This window comes from Budorcas taxicolor, chromosome 2 (assembly GCF_023091745.1).
Source record: "Budorcas taxicolor isolate Tak-1 chromosome 2, Takin1.1, whole genome shotgun sequence".
In the NCBI taxonomy this organism is placed as follows: domain Eukaryota; kingdom Metazoa; phylum Chordata; class Mammalia; order Artiodactyla; family Bovidae; genus Budorcas; species Budorcas taxicolor.
In genome coordinates this window covers 52114910-52127322 of record NC_068911.1, presented here as the reverse complement: position 1 = coordinate 52127322, position 12413 = coordinate 52114910, and the positions used below count along the sequence as shown (strand labels likewise).

Below are 12413 nucleotides of genomic sequence, written 5' to 3'. Positions count from 1 at the left end.
AAATAAATCTTTATTTAGTGTTTATACTTTTCTCACTAAGACACTGTGATATCAGCTGAAATATCATTGGAGAAAAAATGAGCTGGTAGACTTAGACTATCTGGGGCAGTTCCTAGTAAATAAATCAGAGGTAATTGTTTTATGAGGCCAAATTCAGATCACAGATACAGTTTTTCAGTCAGCACTGTGTTTTAAAAAAATATTGTTTACTACCACTTAAAATTTTCCATATGAAAATTCAGATTTCTGGTCTCGTCTCACATATTTAAAATTGACAACTCTGGGTTGGAATTGCTCATTTCCAACAATTAACTGGAACTGAATAGCAGCTGCTCCCTTTAGAGCAGGCATACCTCAGGTTTTCCACAGACACCACCCAGCCAACCTCATTCAAGTTACCTGCCAGGTTTAACAAACCCTCTTCACTAGGAGAACAAAATGAGTAGCAAAGCTAGGAGAAAGTCTGCAGTTGGCACTGTGCTTTCATTTAATAGGCACTAAATATTTGAGGAAAGGAGAAAAACAAACTAGTAGGGGAAATGCTATGTTAAAAGAGATGAGAATCTGGGTGGGACTCTTGCTTGGAACTTCAACAGCTATTCGTTTAATATCCAAAACACTTCTCTTTTATGTCGTGCTTGGTTAGGCTTTAAATGACTGTGTTAGCATAGATTACTTTTGCTCATTTACTACACTTCTGCCCCTAGACATTGCCCTTTTGAAATATGTCATGTTAATGTTTTTCTTGATTCAAGGAATATTCTAACAGATTATTATTAAACTGCAAATCTTCTTTGTTTGGTTTTCACAAAGGCTGAAGAGATAACATTAACAATCGGCCAAGCATTTGACCTGGCGTACAGGAAATTTCTAGAATCTGGAGGAAAAGATGTTGAAACAAGAAAACAGATTGCAGGGTTACAGAAAAGAGTGAGTAAACTAAGCTTGTCATTTTGCATTTATATGATGTAAGTACAGGGAAACTTGCATACCATCAAACAAATTTAGAAGCCCTGCCATTCAATTTCCCCCACACTGATTGGAACTGCTTTCACTGTGTTCCTATAATTTTTCGTTCCTGATCCCCTGCACAGTTTTTAACCATTTTATATTGAATTCCCACAAGAACTTAGTGTTCTCATGTGACTTTGTTTCACTTCCTGATGCTTCTCATGGGGATCAGAGCAGCAGAAGCAGCAGATGCTGGGTAAGTGGTTTCCCATGCAGATCAGATTCCTTTATAATTAAATTACGCCCTTTCTCCACTCTCTTCAAAATCATCATAAGCAAGTTTCACTGTCCTGCGGTTATACTCCAAGATTATGGGTACAGCTTACATAGCACTACAGGAAAACACAGAGGTATTAGGAACATGAAATTTGCACACATGTAAAAACATATTTTAAATTTAATAGTATGTCTTGCCAGTACCTCGAATTCTACGACATAGCTCAAGCTTTATAAAATAAATTTCACCCAATGCACAGAAAAATACATTAAAAGTTTAAATAATGTGAAATCCTATTCATTAATGTAGCTAATTTAACAGCCAATATTTTCCAAGAATAAATGTCTGAAGATTGTTCAATAATCATTTAATTTTTAGATTCAAGACTTAGAAACAGAAAATACGGAACTTAAAAACAAAGTACAAGATTTGGAAAACCAGTTAAGAATAACCCAAATATCAACACCTCCAGTAAGTATATAGAATACATGCATGGTTTTTCCCTAAAGAAACATGATTTCATGATGATAAATCATGTCTGGATCATCAACTCTTCAATAGTTGAGATATTAATAATATTCTGGGATCAGTCATTTTAAGCTAAACCTAGATAGAGATAAAATGTGCTAAATAAGATTAATTTAAAAGTTAAAATTACCTAGGTAGCTTAGATCAGAATTGTTTTTCCATGCTGCTCTTTTCTCTAGAATAATTCAGCCCTCTATTTGATTGTTTCCTCTTTCTTTCATTCCAATTGATTACTGTTTACTGAAGTTAGATTTAATGACCCAAGCCAATCTACCCTTGGAGTTCTAAACTTCATTATAGAAGCTGGACTCTTAACAAGATCGAATTGGTTTCTCATATTATATAGCAAGGGCTCCTACTGTGAGTGACACAGTTATATTTCACACATGAAAATCAGTGATAGTCTGTGCAGATAACACTCTGTACATTTATAGTTAAATTATTCATTTTTGGTTTAGCATACATTTGAAATCATTTTGTCATCTTAATGTATGATGCCATTATTTTCTGATTTGGTTAAAGGAATTTTTTGGAGGGAGATAGAATTTAAAATAGTTGATGCTTTCTGTAAGGCAAAATATACTTGGGAATCTTATTTTCTTTTAGATTTATCTGTATTGATATTCTCCATTAAAGTGTATATTATATTTTGCATTTAGAAATTTTCATATATATAACTTTTGGTATGATACTATGAATTGAAACTCAACTATGGCATTTAGAAACCGCTGGATAGAATTTTCTGCTGCAGATTTTCATTTGCAAGTTAATTTTGGTTGTCCTTAGGCAAACTCTTTAGAATATGTATATACACAATTAATGCTATCTAGAATTGCTACTAGAATATTTCACTTAAAGAAAATCAACCATGAATATTCATTGGAAGGACTGATGCCGAAACTGAAGCTCTAATACTTTGGCCACCGTGATGTGAAGAGTCAATTCATTGGAAAAGACCCTGCTGTTGGGAAAGATTGAAGGCAGGAGGAGAAGGGGGTTATAGAGGATGAGATGGTTAGATAGCATCGCTGACTCAATGGACATGAATTTGAGCAAACTCCAGGAGATAAGGAAGGACAGGGAAGCCTAGCATGCTGTTGTTCATGGGGTCACAAAGAGCCAGACATGACTCAGTGACTAAACAACACTAGAATCTATTTCACCAGTTCATTACCATGAAGAATGCCTCTGTAAGAAGTTTTAAATTTGGTGTCCCCTGGAAATGGATCCAAAAACTTCTGTTTGCTTCTAAACTGACACTTTTCCATCTTCCACACTGAAAGAGTTGTGTCCATTGCTTGGTATATAGTTTGTAACCGTGCGGTTGGTATAGCCAAGGTGAGAGAGGTTCCAAAGTTGCTGTGTACCTCTGTAATGTACAGTGAGGTGCAGAAGCATTCTCTTCAAGTTCTGACCTTATCGTAATATTGCTCTATGGGTTGTTGTTGTTGTTGTTGTTGTTGTTGTTGTTGTTTTTTAGTCGCTCAGTTATGTCTGACCCCAGGGACAGCATTCCAGGCTTCCCTGTCCTTCACTATCTCCCGGGGTTTGCTCAAGTTCATGTTCATTGAGTGTTTATCTTTACTACCATCATCATTTGCTTCTCATCAAAATGATGATTTTGTTCTTGCCTTCCCCACCACAAGGCAGAACATCAGCTCTTCAACCTTTAGTCCCTTAATGGAGTAACCCTTGTTTGCATCTCATTGAAAGTCTTATAAGCCATCCTGTGAAACAGATTATTAAAAAAGAGAAATGATTTTCTCTAAACTATTCTTTTGTACTTAATACACATGTAGAACATTTATTACCTTATTCATCATTTTGAGACTAGCTCAAATTATAATTTTACAATCTACTTGCATTCTTTTATTGTGGTAATATCTTTGTCTATATTTTTTCTTTAACTTTAAAAAAATTACTTGTCTCATAACTTTTCAGCTCCTAAAGTCTTATTATGTGATTTTTGAAATTGCTAATACATCTTCTTAAGATTAAAAAATAGAATTTGATTCTTAAAAAAAAAGTGAACTCAGCACTTTTAAATTGCTAAAGATACCTGATTTGAATATTCTGTTATAGGCATTTATTAACTTTTTAACATCTTTTTGAAGAGACTATGCACAAATATTTTTGCCTTTAATTTTCATTGTAGTTATGTAGCTGAGAAATAAATTAATGCAAAACTCAGTCCATCTGTATGCCATCCTGTTAAAATTATCTCCCTTTTTCTTATATTAAAAATAAAATAAATTAAATTACCTACCTCATAGCTTAGTCGGTAAAGAACCTGCCTGGAATGCAGGAGACCAGGGTTCAATTCCTGGGTCAGGAAGATACCCTGGAGAAGGAAATGGCCACCCACTCCAGTATTCTTGCCTAGAGAATCCCCTTGCCTGGGATCACAAGAGTCAGACACAACTTAGCAACTAAACCACAACCACAGTTATTTAGTAATTACGAAATATTCCCATGCTCATAAATATCCAATCTTCTGAAGGTTTACTAATGATTCAAACTTTTGAAATTGAATTTGAAAAATAATGAAATTCTAAATAATTAAAATATAAATGTAAAGTATATGTATCTCTTTTCTAATAGCTTGCAATGGGCCTATAGTAAAGTAAATTTTCATAAAGTTGGCAATGTTTTACATATGTACTTTCTTATGAAGTGTGAGCATTAATTTTACAGGACAAACTGCTGGAACACCAGGTACCTCACAGAGTCTAGCAAAGTTCACACACAGAAAATCACCATTGGACTTATAACTCCAGAAATGAGATTCTGCACATTTTGTTTGTTTTTTCCTCAGAGGACTGAAGCTAGAATGCTCCAAAATTTCTAAAATTTTGGCAGCTTGTTTAAAAGATTAGCCAGCAATTAATATATTAATTGAAAAGCATAGGAGTAAATTATGAATCCCCTTATGCACACTGAAATTACAATATGGGGGATTGTTATATAGGATTAATTTGGCTTCAAACTCTCCATGAGTTTTCAGTGTGTAGTAATAAGAAGAACCCCTAACACAGTTGACTCTTCACCTAAAAGAAGCCTTGATTCTCCCAGGAGCCAAACTTTCCTAAATCACACAGAAGTAATAATTCTTTTGCTAACTCCAGTTCAAAAATGGTTCTCTATAAATAGTGTGATACTATAATTTGGCTTCAAAAATAAATACTTAATGCGGTAGTTTTCTCAAATCTCAGGATTTGCCAGTCAAACGCAATATAGTCTACATCAAGCAACTGCTAGTCAAAGTAAAATAGAATATTTATCTCTGATCTCAGCATTAGTAATCTTTACAAGAGAGGGAGGAAAGAGAACAAAAGTAGGAACAGAATTTGGGGGGTTTGTGGTATTAAAAATAATGTAGAAAATGAAAATAATGTAAATTACTGGTATGGATGCTGTTCTTGTCAGATCAGTGTATAATGAATTAGCAGATAAAGTTAGTTATGGGAAGAATCAGAAAAATAAACACTTTTGGTAACATTTATAGATAACTAAAAGATAACAAGCCATCTACCCTAGTAAATGATACACAGTAAAAAAGCTTCATTTCTGTAACATCAGTTCAGTTCAGTCGCTCAGTCATGACCCGATGGGCTGCAGCACACCAGGCATCCCTGTCCATTACCAACTCCCAGAGCTTGCTCAAACTCACTTGCATTGGGTTGGTGATGCTATCCAACCATCTCATCCTCTGTTGTCCCCTTGTACCCCTGCCGTCAGTCTTCCCCAGCATGAGGATCTTTTCCAAGAGTCAGTTCTTTGCATCAGGTGGCCAAAGTATTGATGAGTTTCAATGGCAACATCAGTCCTTCCAAGGAATATTCAGGACTGATTTCCTTTAGGATGAACTGGCTGGATCTCCTTGCTGTCCAAGGGACTCTCAAGAATCTTGTTTAACACCACAGTTTAAAAGCATAAATTCTTAGGTGCTCAGTTTTCTATATAGTCCAACTCTCACATCCATACATGACTACTGGAAAAACTGTAGCTTTGACTATGCAGAACTTTTTCTGCAGAATTATGTCTGCTTTTTAATATGCTCTCTAGGTTGGTCATAGGTTTTCTTCCAAGGAGCAAGCATCTTTTAATTTCATGGCTACAGTCACCATCTACAGTGATTTTGGAGCCCCCCCAAAATAAAGTCTGTCACTGTTTCTATTGTTTCCCCGTCTATTTCCCATGAAGTGATGGGACCAGATGCCATGATCTTAATTTTCTGAATGTAGAGTTTAACCCAACTTTTGAACTCTCCTCTTTCACTTTCATCAAGAGGCTCTTTAGTTCTTCTTCACTTTCTGCCATAAGGGTGGTGTCATCTGCATATTTGAGGTTATTGATATTTCTCCTGAAACTCTTGATTCCAGCCTGTGCTTCATCCAGCCCATAATTTCTCATGATATACTCTGCATATAAGTTTAATAAGCAGGGTGACAATATACAGCCTTGATGTACTCTTTTCCTGATTTGGAACCAGTCTCTTGTTCCATGTCCAGTTCTAACTGTTGCTTCTTGACCAGCATACAGATTTCACAGGAGGCAAGTCAGGTGGTCTGCTACTCCCATCTGTTGAAGAATATTCCATAGTTTGTTGTGATCCACACAGTCAAAGGCTTTGGCATAGTCAGTAAAGCAGAAGTAGATGTTCTTCTGGAACTCTCTTGCTCTCTCGATGATCCAACGGATGTTGGCAACTTGATCTCTGGTACTCCGCCTTTTCTAAATCCAGCTTGGACATCTGGAAGTTCACGGTTCACATACTGTTGAAGCTTGACTTGGAGAATATCGAGCATTATGTTGCTAGCGTGTGAGATGAGTGCTGTGGTGCAGTAGTTTGAGCATTCTCCGACATTGCCTTTCTTTGGGATTGGAATGAAAACTGACCTTTTGGCCACTCCTGAGTTTTCCAAATTTGCTGGCATATTGAGTGTAGCACTTTCACAGCATCATCTTTTAGGAGTTCAAATACTTCAACTGGAATTCGATCACCTTCACTAGCTTTGTTCATAGTGATCCTTCCTAAGGCCCACTTGACTTTGCATTCCAGGATGTCTGGCTCTAGGTGAGTGATCACACCACCATGATTATCTGGGTCATGAAGGTCTTTTTTGTGTAGTCCTTCTGTGTATTCTTGCCACCTCTTCTTAATATCTTCTGCTCCTGTTAGGTCCATAGCATTTCTGTCCTTTATTGTGCCCATCTTTGCATGAAATATTCCCTTGATATCTCTAATTTTCTTGGAGAGATCTCTAGTCTTTCCCATTCTATTGGTTTCCTCTATTTCTTTGCATTGATCACAGAGGAAGGCTTTCTTATCTCTCCTTGTTATTCTTTGGTACTCTGCATTCAAATGGGTATATCTTTCCTTTTCTCCTTGGCCTTTCACTTCTCTTCTTTTCTCAGCTATTTGTAAGGCCTCCTCAGACAACCATTTTGCCTTTTTGCATTTCTTTTTCTTAGGAATGGTATTGATCCCTTCCTCATACAGTGTCTTGAACCTCTATCCATAGTTCTTCAGGAACTCTGTCTATCACATCTAATCCCTTGAATCTACTTGTCACTTCCATTGTATAATCATAAGGGATTTGATTTAGTTTTACCTCAATGGTTTTCCCTACTTTCTTCAATTTAAGTCTGACATTGGCAATAAGGAGTTCATGATCATGAGTCAGCTCCCAGTCTTGTTTTTGCAGACTGTATAGAGCTTCTCCATCTATGGCTGCAAAGAATATAATTAATCTGATTTCTGTACTGACCATCTGGTGATGTCCATGTGCAGCCAATGCTCCAGTGCCATGCAGCCTTCTGTAACATAGAATAATAGTTTAGAGGATCAGATCTTCTGTTAAGAAATTTCAGTCTTATAGATGGTGATCCTTCGTTGCTGTTTTTATTCAGTCACTCATTCATATCCAACTCTTTTTGACCTCATGAACTGAAGCATGCCAGGCTTCCCTGTCCTTCACTATCTCCCAGCATTTGCTCAAACTTATGTACATTGAGTCAGTGATGCCATCCAAATATCTCACCCTCTATTGACCCCTTTCTCCTCTTGCCTTCAGTCTTTCCCAGTATTAGGGTCTTTTCCAGTGACTCGGCTCTTTGCATCAAGTAACCAAAGTTCTGCAGCTTCAGCCTCTGCATCAGTCCTTCCAATGAATTTGTTGTTGTTTTTCAGTTGCTCAGTCATGTCCAACTCTTTGTGACCCCATGGACTGCAGCACGCCAGGCTTCCCTGTCCTTCACCATCTCCCAGAGCTTGCTGAAACTCATGTCCTTTGGGTTGGTGATGCCATCCAACCATCGCGGTTGGGGATGTCCCCAAATAAGGGGACATCCTCTGTTTTCCCCTTCTCCTCCTGCCTTTAATCTTGCCCAGCATCAGGATCTTTTCTAATGAGTCAGGTCTTCACATCAGGTGGCCAAAGTATTGGAGCTTCAGCTTTAGCATCAGTCCTTCCAATGAATGTTCAGAGTTGATTTCCTCAAGAACTGACTGGTTTGACCTCCTAGGAGTCCAAGGGACTCTCCAAAGTCTTCTCCAACACCACAGTTCAAAAGCATCAATTCTTCAGCACTCAGCTTCTTTATAGTCCAACTCTCACATCCATAAATGACTATTGGAGAAACCATAGCTTTGACTAGACAGACCTTTGTAAGCAAAGGAGTGTCTCTGCTTTTTTAACATGCTGTCTAAGTTTGTCATAGCCTTTCTTCTGAGGAGCAAATGTCTTTTAATTTCCTGGCTTCAGTCACCGTCCACTGCTCCAGTGATTTTTGAGCCCAAGAAAATAAAGTCTGTCACAGTTTCCATTGTTTCCCCATTTATTTGGCATGAAGTGATGGGACTGGATGCCATGTCTTAGCCTTCTGAATGTTCAGTTTTAAGAGAGCTTTTTCACTTTCATGAAGAGGCTCTTTAGTTCCTCATCGCTGCTACTGCTAAGTCACTTCAGTTGTGTCCGACTCTGTGCGACCCCAGAGACGGCAACCCACCAGGCTCCCCCATCCCTGGGATTCTCCAGGCAAGAACACTGGAGTGGGTTGCCATTTCCTTCTCCATTATTCTATATTAAAAATGTGAGGCCTTGTTGAGTAGAATGTTCCAGATGGAGAACCTTTGTACTCTAAGGAGTCACTGTGTAGATGAGAACATTTCTTCTCCAGGAATCTTACAGACCCAGGGATCGAACTCATATCTCCTGCATTTGCAGGAGGATTCTTTACCACTGAGTCACCTGGGAAGCCCCATGCTACAGTAATTGATTTAAATTGCTCTTTTTCTGTCATCATTTGGACTATTGTTTATTGTAGTTAATATACCCAGTATAAAATTTAGTGTGAGATTTTAGTTCTAGCTTCTCTGGTGGCTCAGATGGGTAAGAATCTGCTGGCAATACAGGATACCCAGAATCAATCCCTGGGTGGAGAAGGTCCCCTGGAGAAGGAAATGACTACCCACTCCAGTATTCTTTGGAGAATTCCAAGGACGGAGGAGCCTGGTGGACTACAGTCCATAGGGCTGTAAAGAGTCAGATATGACTGAGAAACTAACACTTTCACTTTCACATAGTTCTAGCTAAGGAAACAAAAATAAGAGACTTTTTTGTGCTCAGTATTATTGTATTATATAATAATATATAGTGATTAAATAATTATTACATTAAAGCACATTTCTAACCACAAAACTATATATCATTATATATCTGAAACTCTTTTTCACTTAAAAGCAATTCCTCATACTAAATGAAAGCCTACTCCTATTTTTCATCTTTTCTTGTGTAAATTGGCATGTTGTCTTTAAACGTGTCCTTAACAACCAGAATGCTTATAAGTCTCCTAAACACCACTTGGATGATTCAATTTTGGGTTCCTTTTCTGGCAAGTGAAATATCCTTTGATAGTACCCATATTACATACCTCTGTATCATATTGAAATTGTGGAAATCTTTTCATTGGTTTTAGAAACTGGGTCTTTATTTTATACAGTAATTTAGATACACTGAGAAATTTCCGTTGCTTGACTGTGCTGTTTGCTGTGTTCTAGTGGTTTGGCAATAGATTAGAGGTTGGGTTTTCCACCATTTGGTACTAATTAACTAGGGACAATCTGATTTCCATTTGTTACATTCACATGACAGTGCTGCCTGTATTTATATCAGAAAAAAAAAAAAAGGTTTATTCTGCCCTCTTAGCCTTGTGAGCACTCCAGAAGATTGTTCCATTATAAGATGTAGACATACAAGTTAAATCAAATTGTTCATGATTCTTGTGTTTGCATGCTTACATTTTACTTTTCTGGCTATAGAAGGCTTTAACCAAATTAGATCATTGTCGGGAAGTTAAATGAATAAAATTGCAGTCCTAAGAAACACTGGACTTTCTCTTGCTGAGTAAAATAAATGTCCCCCTTTCAATTAAACCAACTGTTACTGGATAAAGTCTACCTTTGCATAATCAACTGTGTGGCCACTGATTAGACTTAATAGGGCAAATTATACCCTAAACTGTGTATTTCGTTGTGGGTAAATAAAACTGCCTATTTATCTTCCTCTGGGGTTGTCTCAACTGCTATTGAAGATGGGCAAGGGAAGATTGTGAAAACTCTCAATTACACAACAAACCAAATGTGAATCTTTAAACAAAAGCATAAAGTTTAAACATGAACATTGACTCAAGAAGATTTGTTGCCCACAGTAAAAAGATCACCAGTTCACAACTTCACTTTCACAATTGTTACTTCCACAAGTGATGGTTGTAAAGAAGTAAACCCTGTCTAATGCAAAGGAAAATTTATTTCATTCCTGTTCTTACAATGAATGCCTAATCAAGTCATTTGATCTCTTCTTGCTCCAGATGCCTGGAAAAATATTAAAAATATAAATCCAAAGAATTTATTTTTTAAATATAATTCTAAGTAGAATTTTAAATTCTACTATTTTAATGATTGTGATAAATCATGTTTTAATCTTGAAATTATTTGTTTTATGTTTTAAGAGTCTCTCAAGATTTATACTGCCAAAATAACTAACAGCATAAAATAACATTTCAGTATCATTCTAATATTTCTATAGGTATTAACAGAGAATGTTTAATCTTTAATGCATTTTTTTTGTTATTGTTTAAGTGTATTCAGTATTAACTGATAGGATTCAAACCCTTTTATGATGTCTCATCATTGTCATTCTTAGGCAGATATCATGGTTAAAATATTCATCATGGACTAATATACCAAGCCTTTACTCACTGAAAGGAAGAGCTGTAAAGCTACAATAGCTATAAATCTTAATTATGGATACTCATTATTAATATGTCTGAATAACCTAACAACTCCTGCATCATGAACATATAATTGTTGAGCATAGATTTCCTCATTTCCCTTAGTATAATAATTCAGATCCCATGCACCTTCCTAAAGACCAAAGCACTTATAATTGTGAGCATAAAAGGATTAAACAGTAGTGTCAGCAATTTCTATAGCAAAGTTCCAAAATTTTGGTTTCTAGCCATCTATCAAAATACTGACACAACACCCAAACTAAAAAAAATATCAAGCCATTTTTATCTGAACTATGTATTTCATTTCTAAAAAAAAAAAAAATGACTAGTTCCTGAATCCTTAACTTCAGAGATACTACTCAAAATATTTATCCAGTGCCCAAAATGCCACTGTATGCCATTTAGGGGCTGTAGTCACATATTCTCTTTCTTATTTACTAGGCCTAATAGATTGGGGCAGAATCAGATGCTAGTGAAATATGTCTATGTATTTAAACATGCTGGGTTTATATTTCATTCTTAAAAGGAATCAGATGGAATATCTAATTCCCTAAGTTAAATTGTTTTGTAAGTTAAGAATCACAAACACAAATGTCAGCAGAGCCCAGGCTGTGGCATAAATGTCTGTCCTAGCCAAGGTGGTAGAGTAAGGAATTGGAGGGCAGACACCAACTTAAAAAGCACAGCTATTTCTCAATACCAGTCAATAATTTTTACATACATTTGTGGGCCCACTTTCGGGATTTTCTAACTTCTAAACAGACTCTCTAGATTTTTAAGGTACAATCTTAAAATTAACCTGTAAGCAACTGAATCAATATTTTAAAGACCTGTATGACCCAAATGCTGGGCTGGAAGAAGCAAAAGCTGGAATCAAGATTGCCGGGAGAAATATTAATAACCTCAGATATGCAGATGACACCACCCTTATGGCAGAGAGGGAAGAGCAACTAAAAAGCCTCTTGATGAAAGTGAAAGAGGAAAGTGAAAAAGTTGGCTTAAAGCCAAACATTCAAAAAACTAAGATCATGGCATCTGGTCCCATCATTTCATGGGAAATAGATGGGGAAACAGTATCAGACATTATTTTGGGGGGCTCCAAAATCACTGCAGATGGTGACTGTAGCCATGAAATTAAAAGACGATTGCTCCTTGGAAGAAAAGTTATGACCAACCTAGATAGCATATTGAAAAGCAGAGACATTACTTTGCCAACAAATGTTCATCTAGTCAAGGCTATGCTTTTTCCAGTGGTCATGTATGGATGTGAGAGTTGGACTGTGAAGAAGGCTGAGCGCCGAAGAATTGATGCTTTTCAATTGTGGTGTTGGAGAAGACTCTTGAGAGTCCCTTGGACTGCAAC

General features: G+C 36.7%; 1 protein-coding gene across 1 annotated transcript in view; it reads left to right on the top strand.

Annotated features, from left to right (window-relative positions):
- The window catches only part of GULP1 (GULP PTB domain containing engulfment adaptor 1), a 113490-nt gene that overhangs the window by 77372 nt on the left and 23705 nt on the right, over positions 1 to 12413 (top strand). Inside the window, exons 6-8 of the mRNA XM_052635615.1 lie at positions 814 to 930; positions 1184 to 1207; positions 1607 to 1699. Of these exons, the coding sequence (XP_052491575.1) occupies positions 814 to 930; positions 1184 to 1207; positions 1607 to 1699 (234 nt within the window). The remainder of the gene's footprint in view (positions 1 to 813; positions 931 to 1183; positions 1208 to 1606; positions 1700 to 12413) is intronic.